Genomic DNA, 24053 nt, shown 5'->3' with positions numbered 1-24053 from the left:
GCAAAACATTTTATGTTAAAAGATAAAATTCGATGAGTTCCGAAAAGGAATATATAGGTATAGCAATTAACTATAAAAATATATAACAAAAATGAAACACAGACGAATTTCATAAACATTTTAATTTCATATAATTTACATTGTATAGTAGAAAATTATTTTTAACTTAATTGGAAAAACAATTTGGATAACCACGCGACGTATTATAATTTTCAGAACTGATACTATTAGACTTCACACACATGCAGACTTTAAACATTAGATTATATACTAAATCATAAGATAAAAGACTGAAACTCCAGATGATAAGGTCCAAAGTACTCTGGCTTCGAATATAATACTGTGATGGTAAAAGTTCAGTAATTTTATCATCAAGCATATCCCTAGTATATTCGAGTATGCAACCGGACTATAAATGGGTCAAATACCCTATCTACTAAAGGGACAATCAGTACATACATAATATAACTTTATGATAGATACATAACACTATAAAAGTCAGACAAATTCATGCACGATTTCCCCGCCTTGTAAGCAAAATATACTTTCCATGTAAACTGTTATTGCACTGTACATAAAGTCTATTTTCGCTTGATTATTGCGTTCTTTCACTCAGCGGAATCGCACACAACTTAAAACATGCATAAAGGACTTTGAACCTAATAGCAATCAGTTCTGAAGCAAGTGAGACTCCATATTGTTTTTAGGCTGTGGACGATACAGCCAGTTTCTTCAAATGTTCCATAAACACTTGCAGCGAAACGTCGTCTGTCAGCACGGGGGCGCCACCGTCCTGTTAATGTGGAAAGAGGTTGTTTGAATAACTAAATTTAATGATAAATACCACCACCGGAATATAGGAAAAATATTTTAATTTGTTATTATATTGGAATACCCTTAAATTCATATCTGTTAAGACCAACTAAAACATTGGTCATCTTATTGGAAGGTTGTATCTACAAAGATTTAACAAAGACCCAGTAATATACCCAAATTGTACTTGTCGTTAGGATTAAAAAATATCTATCGAATTTAAAATAACCTGTAACACCGTAGCTGAAAAATAATCGATTAATTATTGTTAGGTGTTACCATACTAACCTACGTAAGTATAATATTGCCATTTCAAATTAAATTATAATCAATAATTCTATTTCATCGTTTAGTACAGTAACACCTTACATTATTAAAAAATATTTTTATAATTAATAAATAAAGTAAAATAATCTTTCGCGTCCTGAGATTCTTAACCTATGGTTAGTATAGAGAAGCTATTATTTTTCATCAAAACGCACACAAAACATGCAAAAGAAATTGTTCTAAAACCATTTAAAAAAAGAAGGGTCGCTGTAAATTTAAATAAAAAGAAAATGTGTAGGACAACTATTGACCGGCTCGATACGAGGTCCAAACGTTGGCAGGCATTAAACGCAACCAACAACAATAAGGAAAGAAGTTCGATATAACATTAATTTTTGTATATAGTAATTTTTTTTTTATATATTTCATTTCCACGTTATCAAATTTAAAACCTGCAAGGGAAGCAGATAAGCAGAAGATGACGATCACTAGTCTATTTTAAAATAAATAAAACTTTATTTGCATAAATATCGAAGTTAAACGTTCAATATGATAGATAATAATAATTTACTACAGTAAATCCGCAAAAAAATAATTAAAATAGACTAGTGATCGTCTGGTAGACCGAAAAAAACTGCTTAGTAGCTAAAGCAGATCTGTTAGACAAATTAAATCGCAGAATTAGAAAGCCAACACCAATTAAAAAAAAAGGAATAAAAGTCACTACCGCTGATGGAATCGGCATCGCCTGGATATCGCCATAACAATGATGGAACAAAAAAAAAACAAAATCAAATTCACACCATGCTCTATGGTGGCACACCATGCAAATTTTGAATGACTAGAAAAAAAAAAACAAGGCTGAACGCCATGCATTTACAATACAATACAGTACAACAACAATTAAGTATTTAGGACTAGTATAGATTATTGTGATTTGCAATATCTAGTTTTTTCTAAAGCTTTGTCACTCACCCCTCCGTACGCGTACATGTTGTTATGGGTCTGTGAAGGGTTGACCTTCGACAAGAGGAACCGGGCCTGAAACAAATAAATTATATTATTAATAAAATTTCTTTCAGAACACTGAAAAAATATTTAGAGGTACATTACAACAACGAACGGCATAGTATCTTGTAACTCCATACAAAATGGGTCTAAATTGTATCTCTAGCAAGCAAATCTACAGATACATAGGTTATTGGGCAATTTTGGCCACGTATTTTTAAGTTTGAATTTGAAATCTATTGTAACTTCCTTTTTCTCACTGTAACTTCGCACATTTTCATCACAGTACGTGTAACGAGGGACAATTTGTACAACAAAAAAAGAAAGAATAGTAACAACTGTAGTGTTGCCACCTGCAAAACAATTCACAACTGAGATATCAGTGAGCGCACCAGTTGCCTATTCTTTTCCGCGAGCCGCACGTAGTTGGCAAAAACAATGGAAACGATCGAGTATTCAGCGCGATAACGAAATGTGGTGCCGAACTATACTGACTGCAGTAGCAATTACATGTACGTTCACAAGTGAAATAATCGTACACAGCCAGGGTCCACAGACGGTAGTCCAGATAAAAGGTTCCAATAATAAATCTCTTAAACTTTACGTACAAACATCACTACGTGTGAAATTACTCCCAATATGTTGATACTTGTAAACTTTTCCGTGTAACGTGTTAAAGTAAAGGTCTCTTGTCACTTGTCGCGGCTCGTGTGACGAAGTCAGTTAATTTGTGATAGTTTTCAGATGTGGTGTGTATGTTATTGTTGAGTGGACTCCAAAAGGAAGACCTGGACGCCAACACATTGGCCAAGCTGCGCCGATATAATGTCAACATCGATGATATGAACAATGAGTATGTATTACCTTTATCCACCATATATGAATTCATTTTTCAAATGAATTCATATATTTTATATACTCTAAAAGTCTGTATCATACAATAGTAAAAGTACTTAATATTATAATGAAATTTCATCTTCAGACACCACCAAGAATGTATATCAAACCCGTATACAACAAAACGAATTAATAGCAACATTCAAGTAACAAGTGAAGTAGCTATAACCAAATTACCAACGGAAGCATTCAAAATACCAGTTTCTGAAAGACGTAAGTTTTTTTACAACATAATGTACGATGAAAATATACCTATGTAATGTTTTAATGTCAATAATATTATATTTTTTTAAGGCGCTGAACAAAATTCAAATTCACTTGGAATCAATCCGAAATTAAATGTGCGATTCGCACAAAACTCTGAAGATAGCACAGACCATAGAGATGAAACACAAATTAACATAACGAATGCAATAAACGATACACCATATCATGTACAGACACCATATCAGATCCCACCTTTAATATATCGCGAGGGAAATGTATCGAACGTTGAAGAGGCCAAAGATTTACAGATTACGTTTGTAAAGAATCAACCAGACGTGGAGAGCGTGTTAGATTTTTGGAGCAAATTGACGCATCACACGAGGACAGTTGCCACGAAAATGCCGTCACTATCACCGACATCAGCACCCAACGAGAACTCAGAGAGGAATTTCACTGCGTCCTTACACATAGAAACAAAGAACGCAAACTTACACGCAAAAGAAATGGAATTAATCAGTAAACTTCTAGCAGATTACATAGAAACGGTAACTAAAAGTGAACACACGGAATATACAACTAAGAGTAAAGTTGAAAACACCAAAAAAGAAGTTCAAGAACCAAATATTGCACGTGATTCTAAAAATATTATACCATCTTTGAAAAAACAAATGAACGAATTAAATAATTTCACAAAAGATGATTTGCGCTCAAATATGTTATTTGAATCTATTTTGAAAGCGGTTGAAGGCTATCCGTTGAAAATAATGTATAATAGTTCGCACCACTACAAGAAGTCACAGGAAACGCCACTCAGTCAAATTCCGAGAGTCGAAACAAAGTCGATTGATGCAAAGCAGACCAAAGAAAGTAACTCATCTAGACTTCTCAGTCGTCTTCTTCGAGTCCAAGAGGATTTCGAGAATTTTGCATCAACCATCTCTTACAGCCAAGCTACTACGAAAAAAGCCGAGAAAAGAATAAATAAACATTACCAGGACCCAGTAATTAAAGATCGTTACAAACAAAATAACGTCCTTCCCTATTTAAATGAGATAAAAAACAGCTCACAACTCTCAGAGAAAAAGAGAAATGTTGAGAATAATCCAGTGACAATGAAACAATGGGACCCAGTACGAGTTTTCCCAACGAAAAAACCAAATCACGTTTTACCAACAGGAGATTATGCAAAAAAGTCTGATGAAGATTATCGATCTCGACCTTCACAAAATATCAAAGAAAAATCACCACGAATTAAATCTAAGAGAAGGTATGCAAAATCGGATGACGAACGAGAAATTGGACATAGAACTGAGCAACCCCAATATTTAAATATTGTTAATAATCAAGTACAATCTGCAGAAATAGAGAAACATAAGAGAAAACAAAAAAGGCACCATTATCGCGATGTGCAACCTAAAACATTTAAGTCCTTGCTACCATCAATAAAACAGAAGAAACAAAGCGAGCATTCAACACATACACATACACACAGCCCAATAAAAAAACGTTTTGAAATTACATCCAATGAAAAGGATTGTTCAGAGTCAGGTGACGATTTGGTTATCGAGAGGAGACAATTAGGAAATGCGTATAAAAAAGGACGAGAAAATTATCGTTACATGAATAATGAACTGAGCATGAACAATGAAATTAAAAAAGGAGGTCCTAGTAGTCGGCAGCATGTAATAGAAAACACGAAAGTTTCACAAAATCGTCAACATAGGATTAACTCACCGATCATTAAGAAATGGCAAAATAATGCTGATTCCATGGTCCAAGTGAAAAGGCGTGAGACGCCAGATGTAGCCAATCGTGAACAGCAACCAGCAGTAGGTTTCCAACCAGTAGAGCGTTTGGAACCAGTCATAGGTATGCAACCAGTAGTAGCTTTGCAACCAGCAGCTGGCTTGCAACCATTAGTAGGTTTGCATTTGCAACGAGCTTTGCAACCAGCACCTGGTTCGCTACGAGCAGTAGATGCGCAACTGGACACAAGTTCGCAACCAGCAGCAGGTTCACATCCAATCGTAAAAGTAAGAGCGATTGGAGAGGCTCAACCTTTATCACCTAAAGTTATCAAAGAGATCGCTGAAAAAGTCAAGGAAATCGTGCTAAAGGATATAGAGGAAGGTGTTACTATCAGGAGCGTTGGGGCTAGCACCACTGTTGGGACGACCACGACTGAAGTCTCTGTTCAGAGGATTTCTTCTACAACTCTTTCCACAACAACCACTACACCTACCCCGCGAACCACGACTGGTAAGTCTCTTTCAATTACAATAGTAAATTCATTTCATCAAACAACAGTAATAACTTAAGTTACATTGCAGAAAAATCATCAACGGTGCAGAAAAACACTGAGGCGAACCCAGTGATGCAGCAGCTGATGGAAATATTCAAAGAGTTAAAAGGTATAAAGGAACCTACCACCACGACCACCACGTCCACCACACAGGCGCCGCAGCCCACCACAGTGAGTAATGCGACTCCGATACTACAGAAAATACCTACACTACCTGTCACACAAAAATATCCGCAAATATTTAACCCGTACATAGTAAAAGGCCCACCTAACCTTAACGAGCAAATGGTAAACAACGCACCATACATGCAAGGCTTACCATACATAGCACATGTATACTCCCGGCCCATTACCATACAAACCAACGATGACCAGATTGCCCCCCTCGCGATACAAATATCCAAACCTTTGAAGGCCATGAACCAACACGTTGTGATCACTACACAAGATCCCAATGAGAAAATAAAACAAGAACTACAACGAGAGAGTAAAAAACGTATCGAGGAAAACTTTCGGATGCCTCATTCGGAACTTGCAAAAGTACAATTTGCAGACAATATCAATAGACACGATGACAGAGTTGCTTACAAGAATAAATTTATTAAGGATAGAGATAAGCCGTGGTATTACCATGAACACAATGATGACGTTCGCCACGACGACTCTCATCCAATGGACTCTAGATTCAAGGGCAGTTTGAGTCACTTACAGGATTTAAATCGTGCATCAAGTATGAGCCACACTGAGAATCTACCGTACAACGGGAGAATAACTGAACATGAGTATAATCAGCCTCATAGCCAACAGAGTGACATGGGTAATTTGGATGTATTGCAGCACAATTCGAGAGGTCAAAGTTATTCTGACTATGAGAGACACAAACCAATGAAGTTTCACGAAAACCTGGAAAGGTTTGAGGATTGGCCACGAAATAATTGGAAAGAAATTAAATCATTGTCGGCAGAAAACAGTTGCGAAGAAATACCCGCGAGGCATCAGGTGCCTATTGTAAAGGAGAAGGAACGAACGAGGTATGACGACACGCACTTTACGAACTTTCTAAAGTCGCAACAAAAAGTGACCGACATGTTGGAGAAGATGTTGGCGAATAATATGAAGGATTCCGGCGACCAACCGCTGAGCATGGAGGTACCATAGTGTAGTCACATAGTTTACAATATAAGTTTGTCTTAAAACCTTCCACTAACATATTGTTAATGGTCCATAAGCGATTTTATTAAAACTTAAAAATACACAATCGTTTTCTTTCGAAAGCTTCTAGTCAATATAGCTTGATGGATCCGGATTTTGATTGGCACAGAAGTATAGCACAGGCAATACCGCTGGTAGAAGCTTGCAAAATTACAGACATAAAACATATGTTTTTAAGATTTCATCCAAAGCCGTTGAATACAGGTCACTTCCTACCGACCGGTCTGGAAGTCAATGACCTATGTTAAGATGATGATAAAACTAAAACACATAGGAATAAACACTCTATTTCTACTAAGATAAAGTATAATATGCCACTGTACCTGTGAGCCACCGTGTTCAGTGTCGATGTAGCGCGGTACGGGGAACCTGCTCTGCAGTATCTCCTGCGCGTCGTCGACGGGCGCCCGCAGTAGTTGCGCGAAGCTCTCGTACTCAGGCATGTCTTGGTAGCGCAGCTCACGCCATTGCGCTATTGTCTGTTGACGAATAAATACAGCATCAGACATCACATAAATGATAAAGATATGTATAGCGAAATTCAGAATAGTGTAGTGTTACACTATAAATACAGAATAGTAGTAGTGAGTTCTGAACTCTTGCTAAAATCATCTACATCAATATTGAAAGTCGATATTTAGGTCGACAAACGAATTTTTCAACATTAAAAAACGACAACTTCTATAGTATCCATTATTTTTATGAGTTTTCTTTTTCTTTGAAATGGAGTTGTACATTATTTAAACGCACAACAGAACTAGATAGAAGACGGATTTTCTTCTTTTTCGACATTCAAACAAAATAAAACATATCTTTAAAACTTTATAACATCTTACCTCTCCATGATAAATAAGTATTTGGAAGAAGGTATCCATGAGTAGGATGCGGTCGGGCTGGATGGAAGACGTGTCGAGTAGGACGGGCTCCGGTGGACCGCCGAAACTGTACGAGTATAGGATCGGCTGGATCATGATGAGAGACTGTGTTAGATCCTCGCGCATCAACATGTGCCTGTGGGTTTAAAATTAGTAATTAAGATTTTTTATTTGCAATGGTTTTGTAATTTGATTAAATGAAGAATACCTTACTTTGACAAATATCGGATACTAGTTCTTACCCAAGGTTTTGCCCGTATTCATTTACCAGTGTTTTTGCTCTCGTAAATTAATCTCTTGTCTGTCTAGAATAGACAAAGCGACAAGAGGTAACAAACAAACAAGATTACTTTAATATTAGTACCTAGTGCGCTCTAACAAGGTGCGGCTGACAGATGCCAGTATGACGTTGACGTCTCTCTTTAGGATGGACATTAGAAAAATCTTTTTTTATCGCTATCGATACTCGCAGCATACATTTAATTCTCTTGAATTTTTTTATTAAATGTGTGTGTTATTTAGTTGTGCAGTCTAACTACGTGTATATACTTGTCAAAATAAATATTTTATGACCGAGCCCTGAGGTGTTTCAGAGTTACAGTTTTACAGAACCGTGAAGAAAACAAGGATATATTAGTTTGTATATGTTGGAATAGTACCACCACGCATTATCAATGGCGCCGGAAATGTCTAGAAAAATGCCTACTACATATTTCTGCTCAGATAATGTCACTGTGGTTTGGGCAGAGAGACCGCGTCTACAGTGGATTTACCCACATAATTAAAGGTTTTTTAAGAATGATAATTGAACGACGCACGATTTTCGTTTTTTATGTCTAAAAAAACATCGACTACCTATCCATCGTAGCCGTACATCCCATCACTAAACACGACTATGGATTTACGTTATACGCATAACACTTTACTTTATTTTTCATTTCATTAGATTTTAATTGAATACTAGAACATTCCGGTTGGTTTTAATTTAATTAACTACGCATCCGAATGATTTAACATAATACGAATGTGATACAGCTAAAATATTAAGGCATAATTTTTAAATCGCAGCAACTTTCAAGAGTGATACGAAACGTTACTGAATCTGTCAGCCGCACCTTGTTAGAGCACATTAGGTATAGTTGGTATAAGGGTGACCAACATCTTCTATAATAATAAAATAAGTAGGGTTTTCCTTCCTGACGCTATAACTCCAGAACGCAAGAACCAATTTCCACGGTTTTGCATTCGTTGGAAAGGTCTCGGGCTCCGTGAGAAAATTCAAAAAAAAGCAGAAAAATATTGGTGCAGAAACGAAGTTCGCCAGGTTTGCTAGTACATACCTATTAATTATATAATAATTTTATGTTAAATACTACCTTACCTATAGAAAGTGGTTTCATCAGGAGAGTTGTTGAAGACTTGCAGGAACTGTGAGCGTCGCAGGTGGTACATGAACTGCGGGTACAGGCTGAAGTTCTCCGACAAACGGAAACTGTTCGGGTCGTCCTTGCCGTATTCACCGAACTTCTGACACTGTGAGAAAATAGAAAAATATACTTTAATAATAATGAAAGACGATTGATATTTGGTTATAAATATTCTAATTATGGCGGCGGACTCACACACACTGTGATACACACAAAGATGCAGTATAGGACAGTACAGCTGGCTATTGTGAAACTTTCAATTCGAAAGATCTAAGTGAACTCGATCGCTGTCCACTATGTAAGAATGATCTCGAGCAATGACGGCCGAGAATGCGATCGAGCTCACTTTAAATGCTGCTTGAATGCGGAGCTGATCTGTGCCTTACACATACTATCTATGTAAGTAATTCATTTTATTTCATGATGAAGTCAGTTTCAAGCATACCTTTACGAACCCTTCTAGTTTTTACATTTAAAGTAGACTTTTTTTTTAAATACATTTTGAATTCTTACCAATCTGATAAGCATCCGATCGAGCCAGCGTAGTACATCGGGCCCGTCCTCTAGTTCCGCGCGGTAGACCACGAGACGAGCCATCACTACGGCGGCCGCTTCCTGGTCGAAGCCTGCAGATATATGGTGCAGGCTCACCGCTGCGTCGCCCCAACTGATGAAGGCAAGACATTAATTATTACTTCTACATTATTTTTATTGCACATCACAGCTATACTGAAAATGTTGGGTTGAAATTTTGATAACTTTCTGTACAAATATTTCTGCAATTGAGTACAGACAACCACAACTAAAATTAAAATAAAATCTTTTATTATAGTAAGTTTCAGGCGAGACAAGATTATCACCAGTAACATATATAACTTAAAAACGAATAAATATTAAAAAATTACACATTTCTAATCAGTGGTTTTTGAATTTATCAAAAAGAAACAGATGGGACAAGAGGGTTTGTCTCATTTCATGATGAAACGGAACCTTTTTATAGTATATTTGTTTTATTTTTTATTTACGTTAGTATTTATTTGGTATCTAGTTCTTACTTGCGCGCAATAGTGGTGACTCTGACGCGTCGCTGTCCGCTGGAGTGTTGGTACTGCGTGATGAACTGCACACAGCCGCGCCCGCCCTGCGGCACTGCGGCGTGTTGGTTCACGACCTGGTGGATACGAAAGCAATATGTATCAAAATAAGCAATATAAAGACATATGATATGCCATAGACAGTACCCTTAGTATGAATCGAAACGAGCAGCGCGTTCGGCGCTCTGATTGGTTGGCTTATTCGAGCTGGCCAATCAGAGCGCCGGACGCGTTTCGGTTTCTATTACTTAAAACATAATGCAAACTCGTAATAAGGGTACAGATATACAGGCACTACTTAAGCATCACACAGTGATCCCAGTTATGTGTTTTGACTTTTGAGTCACATTTCGTGTCGTCAAGTCATCATAGTGCTATGTAATGTATGTATTAAGAATGTTCATCTCACACCTAACCAATTCTTGTTTCATATCTTCTGGATATCAAACTCAGGATGTAATGAATGCTATTAGCTTTGGAAAAAGGTGTTTTTCAGTCAGTAAGACACACTTATAAAAAGAGGGGGTCTGCCATGAGCTGTTGTTTAAACTTCTAGTAAAATAAATGCTATACCTCAAAGAATATCGCCATAGTAGTGCTGGGCGTGAAGGTGCACATCTTCCACTGGCAGGTGTTGCCCATGCCGACCTCCTGGTCCGACACGCACGGGCCCTTCACGTTCAGCGACACGCACGAACCGATCGCTCCCGATACTGTGTAATAATAAATAATTATAGTATTTTTTTATAATAACTATTGTGTGACATGATAAATTAACTAAAAAACACCTAGCCAGAGTTAGTAGGCTTCGCGTCTGCGCACGCTGCTCATGATGAGTCCCTCTGTGACTCGAAACTGGTAGAGCTTTTCTCCATTAATATACGTGAATAAACCAGAATAATACTTATTGAATAATGCTTATAGTTAGTTGTAGCTAGGGATGATTCCAGATATGAATGCTATTACTTAGTAAATAATACTTTGCCTGACCCCAAAAATCAAACCCTTCTGGAAGTAAGTGGTCATTCAACCAATGAAGTCGCGGACACCATTTTATTTGTACACTTGTTTACAATTTATCAGTGAGAAAATTGACCTACTTTCATTTTATTACATGGTTACATGGTAAAATAGCAAGAAGTTTATTAACCGATATCAAAAAAGATTTTATCAACAATAAAATAATTTTGATGTAGATCGACTAGCTAGATAAAATCGTAAATGTGCCGACATGTAGTACTTTTTATGTATATGTATATTACAGTCGCAATGTAGGTCACGAAATTACTAGCTTTTGCCTGCAGCTTCACACGCATTAATATTATACATACAAATCTGTATCCGCATCAAAAACCGTTGCGTAGTTTTGTATAAATAAAGACAGACTGCGGAAAGCGACTAAGTTTATTATGTACTAGTGATATTTACGGCATCCTAAATACTACTATGTAACTTTATCCTTCCATACATAGTTTTACAGCTCACAAAATATTAATAAAAATACCTAATAAATAGTTTATTTGAGACTTACTTTTAAGTTCCCTACTGCATTTGACTTCCAAGGTTCCATTGAAGGCCATCTTGTAGTCTCCCCGTTGGTCTTTGGCGAAGACTCTCTGGAATGTCTGCTTGAACAGCGAGGAATTGAACGAGTCTCCCATCACCATGTGACCACTGCGGACATAAGTAATGAGAGGGGTAAATAAGTTGGTTTAAAGTAATTTATATGTTGGGGTAAAATAATTTATATTTATTGTACTGAAGGGTTAAGGTGTACTTTTATAATTTCTTTGGTTGGTTGGCTAGTTATTCAGCTAGTTTTTGCCCACTATTTATTTCTATATATAGTGGGCAAAAACTAGATGAATAACTTGATATATAAAACCATGTTTTGTTTACTAAAGCATCAACATCAGATTTCAAAGAACTGATTGTGAATAAGCAACATTTTTTACATTGGTAAAACAATTCAATTTATCTAAAAAATTGTCTTGTATAAATTAACAATTTTACTATTCAGTGAAGCATCATTCACATTTGAAAACATGGCCTATCAGCTGTTTAACATAACGCTTATCAAGCTCATAGTTACGTGAATAATACGATATTTCTAATTCTAATATTAACAACACTCTTGATAACGAGGCATAGGTTGCAAGTTAGAAATAAGAACAAGATTAAATTATTTATTGTACTGTATACTCACCCAGTAGAATTGCAACACTGCTTCATCTCCATAAGACCAGTCTGATCCAAAGCACAAGAGTAAATATCAATCGAATGGCCATTGGTCGCCGCCCTCAGAGACAGAGCTTCATAATGTTTGATAGCCTTCTTCATGTACTTAGCATTGTCCTTGTGAATGTCGTGGTGGGAACGAATGGGCTGCTTCAGCTCATCATTGACCACCTGACCTGGGCCCTGGGAGCACGGTCCTCCGAGGAACAGCATGATTCTACCACCAGTGTTAGGGTAAGTCACTTCAAGGAGACCAACTGCCAAAGAGAGAGCAACTCCACTGCTACGTAGCGGTCTCTTTCCTACGCCTAACGGCCATGGGTCCCTTCCAAGTTCGCCAAGCAGATCAGTTAATGCCATATCACATGTTTTGACAGGTTGCAAGAAGCGGTGTGCTGGTGGCTGCGGTGCGGGGGCGCCTGGTCTTTGCTGTGGGTTTGGAGCGTTCACACGACCGATCGCCAACTGCTCTTGAATCTGTTTCGCTGTCAGGTCTTTCGTGCCTTTGAAGACGTAGCATTTTGATATGCCTTCTGTGCCTGAAATTAATAAACAGGTACAGAATAAGACATTGAACATAACAAATTTTATGATGCAATAACAATAACAATCTGTTTTCTTATCAATTTTCTAACTAGAAATAAATGAAAGAGTGTAGATAACATATAATGGGAAGTGAAAGTTACACATCTATAGAAGTGTAGTCTGATGTAATACTTGTGATAGACAAACAAAAATGTTGAAATCAACTGTAAATGCATCTTTACAGTACATATGAGTCTAACTAGACTTTACTTAAGTCGCAACTTAAGGTGCAACCATAAAATCATCAAGAAAAATATCTTAAAACAAATTCGAATATATAAAACATTTACAATATTTCTACAAAGTTGAAACAAGCACAAATCATCTGAATAAACAGACACTTGCATGGAATATTAACTTACCAAGCTCATGAATCTGCACCATACGACCGAATGTGATCAATCCAACAAGAGCATTCTGTGGCATCAAACTGAGGGAAGTCTGGAGAGAGTCCTTCAGGGCTCCGAGTTCCTCCTCATCCAAACAAGTGTCCACAACGAGGAGATAGATGGGAGGCATCGTCTGGGCCCGAGTTATAGTGTACTCTATGGTGGAGAAGTTGGGGATCAACTCCGCAGGCTGATGCTGCTCCGAAATCGCCGAATATTGCGGAGGGAACTGAAATGTTTTAAGATTTTTGTTAAAATAGATGTTTTAAATGCAACAAGACTTACACCTAATAGCCTAAGTATACTTGCAACATTAAAATAGATTTTGTAAGATGACTGTAGTGACATGTAGGTGCATACTGAAATGTTCTCAACACATTCAGTCCTTAATATAATTAGTCTACTGGCAGGATGTTTTTTATGTATATTATATAACAGTTGCCTGAGAAATTGTGTAAGATACAACTGTTAAAACAATTGTTCTCTCTGTCTTTCACTAGTAAGTTTGTCTTATTTATATTGAAGCTACTTTGATCCATTGTCACCATTTACAAACAAAATATATTTCACTAGTGGTACTCTTATGGCCAGTCTCAATAACTCATCTATCTGTAGATTTGCTTATTAGAAATTTTATTTTGAACTCTGTATAAAATGTATTAAAATTTAATTTCAACTGAGTTTCACAAAACAAACAAATCTGCAGATGAGACTGGTTACTAATTAAATAGGGTTAAATGTTATCATTACAATACAATACAAAATACATTATTGTACACCATAAACATAAAGAGGACACTAACATTAAAAAAGTATGAAGAAAATTCATATCAGGTACAAGACATCCACTACTAAATATGGGCCTCCCTCTATGATATTATGTAGGTAAAATCATATTCTTATTCAGCATTTAGCAAGAAGATAGATAATGAAGAGTGAATCATCTCTCAACACTTTACTATTCTCCCAAAAGATGTTCTTGGAAATAAATCAAGCAACCTTCAACTTAGATTGTAGTATTACTTAACATTTATTACATCATTCATGCCCAGTCATGGTAAAGGTAAATCCAAGGAATTTGTATTTCAACATTCTACTTATTTTTCAACAGATTGTATTGGATGTACAATACATCTTACTTATGAGAAATATGTTTTTATTTCTATTTATTCAAAAATCATTCTTATTAGAATGCTATTAGACTTAATGTATTGGTATATCTGTGTAACTATTTTGATTATCATTAAACCATCAGTATTGATGATATCATATAAAATAAATAAATATTTAATTTATACAGGATTTTAAGGCTTCTTTTAAACTCTAATCTTTTTATTGCATTGTGTTATCATAACATTATCCTTTTATTTCATTTTATATTATTTATTACTCCATATGGCAGGCAGTTAGTATAGTATCGACTAAGCATTAAATATATAGGAAGGTTTAATGTATACAAGAATTAAAAACTATGTTACTCACAGGGTTCCTTTGGAAACAGAAGTTGCAGGACCATAATTTGGCTCTGTAGTCCACCTGGCACATAGGATTCAAGATTGCTCTGCATGTATTTCTTGTACACAACACAGGTTCATACTGAATTGGTGGCAAATCTGGCCTTTCCTTCAGCGGCTGGTACAAACATGCCAGTGGTACCACCAGTCTAGTAGCCTCGATTCTACTCGAGGGCCACACATTCCACGTGAAACGTATTCCATCTCTATCTTCATTCTGCTGAATAAACTCTTCATACGTGGCCATATCGCCGATCTAAACGTGAAACATTGATAATTAACAGATTTCTAAAATAGCGGATTACAAACACTAATATATCTGTTATTTCTATATTGTACGTACCAAGTCTGCTTGCAGCAACTCGAGTCCAGCCACATATGCAATAAACTAGCGTTTTATTTAGTATTCATTCAGAAATTGGTTGTTATTGGAATTTTATAACAATTTTCAGCAGACGGGAGAGGCTGGCTGATTTGGCAATTGTCAAAATCATAGAGAAATCAGCTGTCACAATGGCCACGTCATTTTGGAAAACGCAACACATAAATAGATGAATTTTAGATTTTTTATTTTAGCAGTTAAAGTTTCATGGCATTATTTCTATTGTATTTTGCACTAAATATTTTTTTTATTTTTAATTCATCCCAAATTAGAAAACTTTCATATTGCTTATGGTTTTGTCTACGGTTTTGTCAGAGACAAAAGAGTACTTACCATAGACGTGTTTAGCGTCTTTGTCTATGACCAAAAGTGACGCGTTCCTTTACGCACATACACGAACAAAAAAAATGTAAAAAATAAATTAAAACTCGTGTTTAATCGGAATTAAATTACCAAAAACATAAATAAACTTAATAATAGTGCTCAAAGTGATAATATAACAAAACGTGTGAAATGTTTTAACAAATTATGAAATTTGTGTGTGGAATAAACAGTTTACTGACGTGCATTCTGAGTAGTAATGAAACGTTCTTGAATGAAATATTTTTTTATTTTTAGGACATAGTAAATTATATTTCAATTATGGACATTATTTGTAAAATAATTCGTATTTAATGGAATAAGAACAAACCTACTATTATAATTAGTGGATACAAAATTAATGATATGTCATTGCTTTGTTTGAAGAGCAGGAAGTTTACGCCAAAAAGTGCGACTGCGCACTGGCCAAATTAGTAGTGTGAAAGAAAATGGCGATCAGCGAAAGGCGTCCGGAGTTAACGTGATGAAAAACATTGTTAAAAGCTCAATTACATAGTGTTATAGTTATTAATTGTGTCAGATGTAGATTAATTAAGTGTTAATGAATAGTGATTGTGTATAAAAATGGCTGCGAATATGTACAGAGTCGGCGGTAAGTGGCAATAATTGGTTATTTTTGTTGTAGCTTCGCCGGTTCACCGCCAGCCGACTAGCGGTGCTTTGCTTTGATTGTCGTACCTTCATTAATTGCTCACATTAATTAGTTCAGTTTGTTATATTTCTTTACTCGTCTGAATTCAAATAAATGCAAAGGTTAGCATGTAAAACATCGCGGCAAAGGCTTGTTTGCGGGAAAGTTATATTTATTTTACCAAAATTCGTCAAATAGGACATTAGCATTTGCATCTAGGTATCATTGTATCGGCTTGCGTATCTGCGTCCAAATGGTTAGACACGAAACACCTTCAATTATCTTATGGCATTTATGATTTTTAGGGGTTGTTTGATGTAGTTTTGATGGTTTCAACGCGAGATTTTAGGTTATATTCGATGTTGTCAAAACATTTTGGTGGAAGTATTATGTGTATGCGGGGGTCGGTGATGCTTGGATCTTGAATAAGTATACCGGGAATATGAGATAAGTGAATTTGTAGGTTATCAGAGTTCGGTTTGTCATGTTTAGTGTATTAGTGCCGGCGCTTCGGTGTCGCTGGTGTAGCCGCGGAGCCGGGCGCGGGCGCCTCGTGCCGCGCTCCGCGGACCTCGCGTCGAATGTTAATTAGCTCTTCCTTTTATGTTAACTTCCTATCATATAGGCTCACTCACTCAAAATGTTATTTTCAATCTTTTGTTTTTGGGTTAAAGTATTTTTTATTGTTAGTCTATTTTAATATACCTACCTATAGGAATATGTATGTGATAATAATTTAATCAATGCTTCCGTTAACATGAGCATTTTACTAATTTATGTATTCCCACCACTTCTTGATGGCATGGAAAAAATACTGTTTGAACTTATGTTTTACTTACTTTCTTTTCACATGTATCTGAATTTATCATTTTTGTGTTGACCTCAAAACGCCTGCATACATAATACACTTGTATCAGACAAAGAATTACTTGACCCACATTCACTACCTTGGATTTTTTTCTTTGGCTGTGAACTTTATTAATGTCATAGGGCCTTAGCAAAATCAACTTTGTGATGAAGCTAAAGAAACAATAAATGTTCTAGAAAAGTGTGATAATGCCTTTATCGATAGACATAAACAATATCAATACAAACAATTCTCTTTTGTATCAAGGTTACTTAAAACAATCTATTTTAGTCTCATATTGATCCGCTGACTTGCTGTTGTTATACTAGAATAGGTAAACAATATAATGATTGATACTTATACCTGAAACTTTCCTTTAAAAGTAGGTATTTTCTTATAAAGATTCTAACTAAGAACTTCTATAGAAAAATGTATAAAATATTCAATTAATGGTTAGAGGGCGCCTCAGACAGCCATAGATCAACAAGATTGTCTATATATTAAAGAATGGTCAAATTAAAAGTACCCTTAACCAATGAGCGTGAATGAATACTGATGTCTGTTGATGAAGCGGAAGAAGTAAGTATGTAAGATTTGGTGCAATTGGCACTCCATTGTCTCTCCTATTCTTATGGGACACAGGCATGAGTTCATGTATGTATAGTTTATAACTCTTCTACCTCCAGTCAAACAAATAACATTATTGGGCAAAAAGTTAATGAAACAATATATTCACCTCTGCTTCTCCCAGTAGGGAATAAAAGATACAATGTTATATTTATGTTCTGCTAAAACATAACATATAATTGTAAAATAATATTGTAATTTTACTCTCACTTGTATCAGTGTAACAAGTAAAGAGTATTCAACAAGTTTTCATATAAACCGTCAAATAACTTCAACAAAAAATGTTAGTAGCTATTAATTCCCAAACCAAAGCAAGAACACATCTTCTCAACATATTATTATTATACTATTCTCTATATACTAACAATTTTAATTTCATAGCCATGACAGAAAATGTAAAACTCCTCATTTTGTTTAATGTAACCTTCAGTCATGTGAAAGTATGAGTTCATTGACCTATTACTTAAGCATAGGCTGTACCTTGTCTGACTTTTAATATCTAGTGCTAGCTTGTACTTAAAGATTACTATAACAGAATTAAATGTATACTTTTTCATATTGACTCATTATAGATGCACTTTGGCTTTGAAAATTTACTGTTCTTACTACTATTTTCCTCTTTATATCTCGCACGAATAATAATAGCTAGTCACAATCACATGACGTAATTTCACACGTACCAATGTTCTGTCAACTAACTACACATTTAGTAGCAAAATTTACTAATTTGTACCTCATTAAATGTATTAGTTCAATTTAAATGCTTTAACTTCAAAGTTAATATTTGAAGTATAAACTTATTTCTTTTGGAAACAGACCGATTTTTAACATGTTGAATATGATTTACCTGTTTACATTAAAAACATCGCTAGAATATTCGTTTGTTTAAAAAGCATAGATTAAAACAATCGAAATCGTGTTCTCGCGGCCTCTACAATTCGACGTCATGAAATTGAATAATTTCGTATAAGAAGTGTTCTGTAATCGGATTAATAACAACCGATTTTAACATTCGTTTCTCTAAGTAGGTGTAATTAACAAACCCTTCATACTGACTGTGTTAGATATAACCGACAACTGTCGCCCGGTCCCTACAGCCCTCCACAATAAAACCCCTATCAATAAAAACTGATATTGAGTGAACGACAGGGTCACAGCCACTCGATGCTTATTTCGTAAACTCCAGTTTAATCGACGGTTTGTTCAGCCTATGTTACGCAACCATCTTTACGGTTATTGTGGCTGGCAGCGTCCAGATTTTCTAATTATGTTTGCTTCCTATAAAATGTTACCGGTTTTGCATAGAAACAGTTACTGTTCAAAGGAGTACTGTCATTATAAATTCGCCTTTAGCTTATCGCGTTACCTTATCTGAGGAACACAAAGTGCGACATTTTATTATCTAATGTGAATTCCAACAAAATCGGTTCTCTGATTTAACTCATTGCTAACAGATCGATGGCCCGAGGCGCTTCTAACCTTTCGCGGTTCTTATTAAATTCATACAGTCTGCTTAACATTGTAAAATACCTTGTTTGAACTCTTTTTAAGTTAGCGTATCTGTATTTTACATTACATTTTGTCGTAAATGACAGGAACCAGTAGTTGTCAGCAACAATCTTAATTGTGTGCATTGTGGTCCTTCCAGAAGGAACGTCCTAACAACAATATGGTCAATGGTCATAACGAATCAATGATTACGACGAGCGAAATCATAAACGTGCATTTCCTCTCAATTACCTACACTATTAGCTGGTATAATTGTATTAAATTCATTGCCAATTGCTAGTCTACGGCCTTCTTACGTTACCTAATGCTTCACTTTGAAACTTAATCAAGTAGAGAATCTTAGGAATATCTTTGTAATTTGTTAACATCAACAACATAAATATTACTGAACTACGGAAATCACATTGCTATCTTGGATTTCATGTAGTTATTATCAATTTGCTCGGTGGAATATATTGTTATTATTTCACAATGTCCAATAATTTTCACCGTTAACTATTGTTTATGTTAACTAGAGATAACTGTAGGAATTACAGTGCTATCACAAACCGTATTTTGAATCTTTACACCTATTTGTCATCGCGCCTAGAAGGCAAGCCGATGACATTTGTCCCTACCCTAGTTATTTATTTTAAACACGCTAGAATCAGTGTGTATGAACTCGTAAACTTGAAACGGAAGTTTGGTTAGTAAAATAGCCATGACTTACGTTGTGGTTTTTACAATGATTTAGTTATCCATCCATATAGTTACCCAATGTAAAGTTAAATACCGCATTTAATTTAGCTTCATTGTTATCTCACAAATTAACCACGAAGGAACAAAAAGGATAGAAGTTGTAATAAATTACGAATTAAAATTGTTATGTAAATAAGTATTTTTGTTGAATTACGAACTAAAGTTTGTTGTCCGATTACATAGTTGAAAATAAATTCATGCAGTTCGATTTAACCACGTGTTGGGGTCTGTGAAAACGTTCATTGAGTGAACCGACGCTTTGTTGCGTACACAAACGACCACGGAATCGCCGACAGACAAACACACAACGCGGTTCACCATTGCCAAACGAGCGTAGTAAAGTATGCAGATCTACATGACAAGATAGCGTACATGCAATGCATTGCCAAATTAATTTTACTTATTGGATACATAGTTCGATTCGTTGGAACTTGCTTTCTAAACTTTCATATTACATTTATGTAAGCAAGGTTTAAATTGATTTAAAGATCTAGTTTTAAACTAAGTTATTCTTTAAAACTAAAATCTATATGTATCTAGGTTTTGCAAGATTGCATACGAATCGCCAACTGTCTGAATAAATAAATCAAGAACTAGTCTCCATAAATTAAAAAATAAACTAAGTAGAAGATTAGCTGTTTAAAAATAAACAAGAATAAAAGTCATAATAACACACGCTCATTTCATAACAATTGTAAAGAAATTCGAAATCTGTTTGAATCTGTGACCTTTTATCGGGAGCTAAAATCTGCGTTAAGTTTCTTTTCATAGTTTCTTACGCTTCACAAAAGATGTCACACATTTTCATCTCTATCGTATAATTTGCAAACACCATTGTTCATTTTTTTATGTTAACTTTTTAAATATCTAATTATGTGTCTCTTTTATAGTGTCTCCACTCGTTAATAAGGTTTCAAGGGACACATTTCAGAATCCATATCCTAATCAATTCAATATACAACTAATTGGGTCCAGATGTAAAGTTAACCATAATAGCATAAAATGAAATGCATTAGATAATTATTGAACACCATAACAATTCATTCCTTTATTATCATTTTTAGTATGCCGAAACCCAGAGCCATAAACCGCCCGCCATTTAAAAAAAAATGCTTTAGCAGCCAGCTATGCATCATGTGTATTACAAACAAAAAATGTTCAGGGATGAAATTAACTTTTTTATTATTTATGGACTAATACAAACGATATACTACCTAATTGCGAAAACCATAATCATCGACATTCTCTAAAAAAAACTATCGATATGAAAATATAGTTCTTACGACTTGACGCTACTCGCGCCTCGTGAGAAATGATCCCGCGATATCCGGAAAAGTCGACCTCTCACCTACTATACTGGAAATATCATTAAACTTATTCTGTTATTTCCTCTCCTGTTATGCATTTTAAAGACTCGATAATATTACTATGAAAGCAATATAAGAGATAAACCGGTAAACGAGCAGACGGGTCACCTGATGGTAAGCAACCGGCACCGCCTATGAACATCCGAAACACCAGAAACGTTACAAGTGCTTTGCCGACCTTTTAGGGTTAAGAATTTGATGATTGGGAAGAATTGGGAAGATTGGAGATGAGTTTTCGTCTATTGTCGGAGTATAGTCAGCTCCATGTTAATTAACTAAATCTAAAATTTCTGGATCGATTTAGGTTTTTGACAGAAGCTCCATATAAATCTTAATGTCATTGAGATCAATAATTATTATTATTCGGCCAATAGTTAGGCGTCTGTAATGGCACGCTACTGAGCTCGATCTTCGAGTCTACACATCCAACAGTTTCCAGTTACTGTTATATTTTATGCGTCAAGCATATCAATTTTAGTGAGAAACGTGTATTGTTCTAAGCCTAGATTTTAGCATCAAATGGCACCAATCCTCGAAAAAATTACAATGGTGACGCACAGACAATCACCTCTCTTGATAGCTACTACACATTTAATGAATGTACTGTAACATTTACTATGGACAACAATCAATAAAAATTACGTTGATATTATCATCATTGAATTTTATGTTCCTATTGTTTACACAACTGCTAGTTTTAAAATATCTGTATTGTCGGTTTATTGAATCAATTTTTTATTTTATTGTACGTATTTGCATTGCTCGAACTGAATCAAAATACCTAATAGCATACTTACAAAATGTCAGTGTAATGCCCTACAATAAGAATTCCTACAATGTCTTTGGACGTTCATTCTCCGACCAAATTAAATAGCACTTATAATTAAAGTAACCTATAAGTCCCATCATAACTAGCTCAAATATTATAGAATAAAAAGCTATGTTTGTGTCAGAAAAGGTTATTGTTTATTATTAAAACAACACAAAAGATAAGGCAAAAAAATGTGAATAAAGTGACCTCTAATCGAAGGTAGCGACTGTGTGAAAATTGTCGAAGATTGACTTTTAAAATAATTTCTTGATAAGTTATTTGTAAAGTATGAAAACTATGCTATCAAGTCAGTGTACATAACTCGTAATAGTAATTAGCAACGATGAGCGACGTATAGGCTGATTCACTCATTGTATATTACATATACCTACATTTTTATAATACTGGAGAATTGTACATGTGATTCGCGACAGGTGACCCTGATGCCAGTTATGGTAATTAACAACAAAAGAAACAAGTAAAACGTCGCCTCGCGAATTCGTACAGTGAGAATTCAATCATTCTCTGCCCTCTTGTGATGACGTGTCCAGGCTAAATTTACTATACACTTACTTATTGACACGTTCCAAAAATACACTTCTTGGCAAAACTGAACGGGCGTTAACATCGCTATCAGCCGCATAATGCCCCAACTTACGCATATACATAACTATAGCTAATATGAAGGCACATCCGTAATACTCTTAGTCGTATGTATTGGCCGGCTATATATAATATCTGTGTAGATAACCACTCCTCTACGTATACGTATATGTATATTGTACATCTACTACACACCTATTGGAGTATAAAGTCTGGTGTGCTTTCTTATAAACGCCAGTTTGAATCTATAGTCGTACGTTTTACGAGGCGTTCTTTGCGTAGGGATCAATTTTGTATAAATCACGTTTTACTGTATATTGAATGCTTTAAAATCGATTGTCTTGAAAATGAATTTCCCTGTGTATATTTTATTGAGACGCCCAGCTGTATAAAATGATGTGATGCTCTTTCAATGGCCGCTGTAGCGTAAACTCAACTAGACCATATTGTCAAAGTACTATCAATACATTTAAGTGCCACAATGTCCTAACAGGAAGTACCGCATCACAATAGTGATGTTAATACATGAAAAAATAAAGCGCTCTTTCGTATCTATTACACGTGAATTCACGTCTCATCGTAAGTTAATTTTAGTTCACCTCGCGATCGTACCAGAATGGAAAGTTTCATAGGAAATATGAGATCAACTAGAATTCTATTTTGTGGTGATTATGTTAGCAATACTGAATTAGGTACATTTTACTTCCGACTTAACGAACTCATGTCCGAAGAAAAGTCAAACAAGGTGAAGCAAAAATGAGTAGTTGATTTTGGTAATGGGAACAGTTATCATTAACAATTTCTAGTAAAACAAAACATTGGAGACCTAACCCAGCCGAGGTTCATATAGTTATAAAAAGTTATTGAATTTTTCAAATAACATCTTGTAGTAAATTTAAATAAACTAAATCTAGTATTCCAAGAAAAATCTCCGATCGATACACCATTCACACAGCTCAGATGATTTAACATGTGACGATAGATCCACGTCCTTCTGACGTTCCACCTTAATACAGCAACAGGGTTCGAATGTTATATTAAGGATATATATCCAATGACTTTTTGTGATATACATATCAATTTTGCCTAACCTAGAAGAAAATTCCATGTTTCGGATGCATTTGTCTGATTTTAAAGTAAACCATTAAAAACATTTTAGATGTTAATAATAAAAATCGGATATTTTCGAACCCTGTACAGCAATAGTATTGTCAGGAGGTAAATCGTCCAAAACTAACGCGCATACGGCTCAGAATGAAAGGTTTCAAGCGTGTCATTATGTGCGCGTGTTATTTAGTTGTGTTGTACGAAGTAACGGTAAAAAGGCGC

The 24053-nt window shown here is 35.4% G+C and overlaps 4 protein-coding genes across 7 annotated transcripts in view; 3 read left to right on the top strand and 1 right to left on the bottom strand.

Moving 5' to 3' along the window:
• Nucleotides 1–105: 105 nt before the first annotated feature.
• Nucleotides 106–15339, bottom strand: LOC118275263 (protein transport protein Sec23A). 3 transcript variants are annotated; one of them, XM_035593150.2, is made up of 14 exons: nt 15172–15339; nt 14797–15084; nt 13288–13543; nt 12309–12879; nt 11634–11776; nt 10676–10815; nt 10064–10179; nt 9522–9675; nt 8963–9114; nt 7543–7717; nt 7030–7185; nt 2056–2121; nt 1808–1828; nt 106–793 (listed from the first exon to the last, which is right to left on the bottom strand). In XM_035593150.2, the coding sequence occupies exons 2-14, from the start codon at nt 15073–15075 to the stop codon at nt 704–706; spliced, it is 2319 nt and encodes a 772-aa protein (XP_035449043.1). In that variant the 5' UTR covers nt 15076–15084; nt 15172–15339; the 3' UTR covers nt 106–703. The 3 variants fall into 3 exon arrangements, with proteins under 3 accessions (XP_035449043.1, XP_050551502.1, XP_035449044.1); XM_050695545.1 differs by having other exon boundaries at nt 106–1828; XM_035593151.2 differs by lacking the exon at nt 1808–1828.
• Nucleotides 2337–3245, top strand: LOC118275261 (uncharacterized). 2 transcript variants are annotated; one of them, XM_050695549.1, is made up of 3 exons: nt 2337–2600; nt 2833–2941; nt 3071–3245. In XM_050695549.1, exons 1-3 carry the CDS (start codon nt 2561–2563, stop codon nt 3243–3245), a joined length of 324 nt encoding a protein of 107 aa, XP_050551506.1. In that variant the 5' UTR covers nt 2337–2560. The 2 variants fall into 2 exon arrangements, with proteins under 2 accessions (XP_050551506.1, XP_050551505.1); XM_050695548.1 differs by having other exon boundaries at nt 2337–2663.
• LOC126910959 (uncharacterized) lies at nt 3591–6745 on the top strand. Its single transcript, XM_050695542.1, has 2 exons — nt 3591–5451; nt 5523–6745. Exons 1-2 carry the CDS (start codon nt 3591–3593, stop codon nt 6650–6652), a joined length of 2991 nt encoding a protein of 996 aa, XP_050551499.1. The 3' UTR covers nt 6653–6745.
• A 242-nt stretch (nt 15340–15581) lies between the features above and the next one.
• The window catches only part of LOC118275262 (metastasis-associated protein MTA3), a 43415-nt gene continuing 34943 nt past the window's right edge, over nt 15582–24053 (top strand). Inside the window, 1 exon segment of the mRNA XM_050695544.1 lies at nt 15582–16183. Coding sequence (XP_050551501.1) covers nt 16156–16183 — 28 coding nt within the window. The 5' untranslated portion in view covers nt 15582–16155.

Source organism: Spodoptera frugiperda, chromosome 8 (genome assembly GCF_023101765.2).
Source record: "Spodoptera frugiperda isolate SF20-4 chromosome 8, AGI-APGP_CSIRO_Sfru_2.0, whole genome shotgun sequence".
Classification (NCBI taxonomy): domain Eukaryota; kingdom Metazoa; phylum Arthropoda; class Insecta; order Lepidoptera; family Noctuidae; genus Spodoptera; species Spodoptera frugiperda.
The sequence above is the reverse complement of the archived record's forward strand: the minus strand, read 5'-3'. Positions and strand labels throughout refer to the sequence as shown.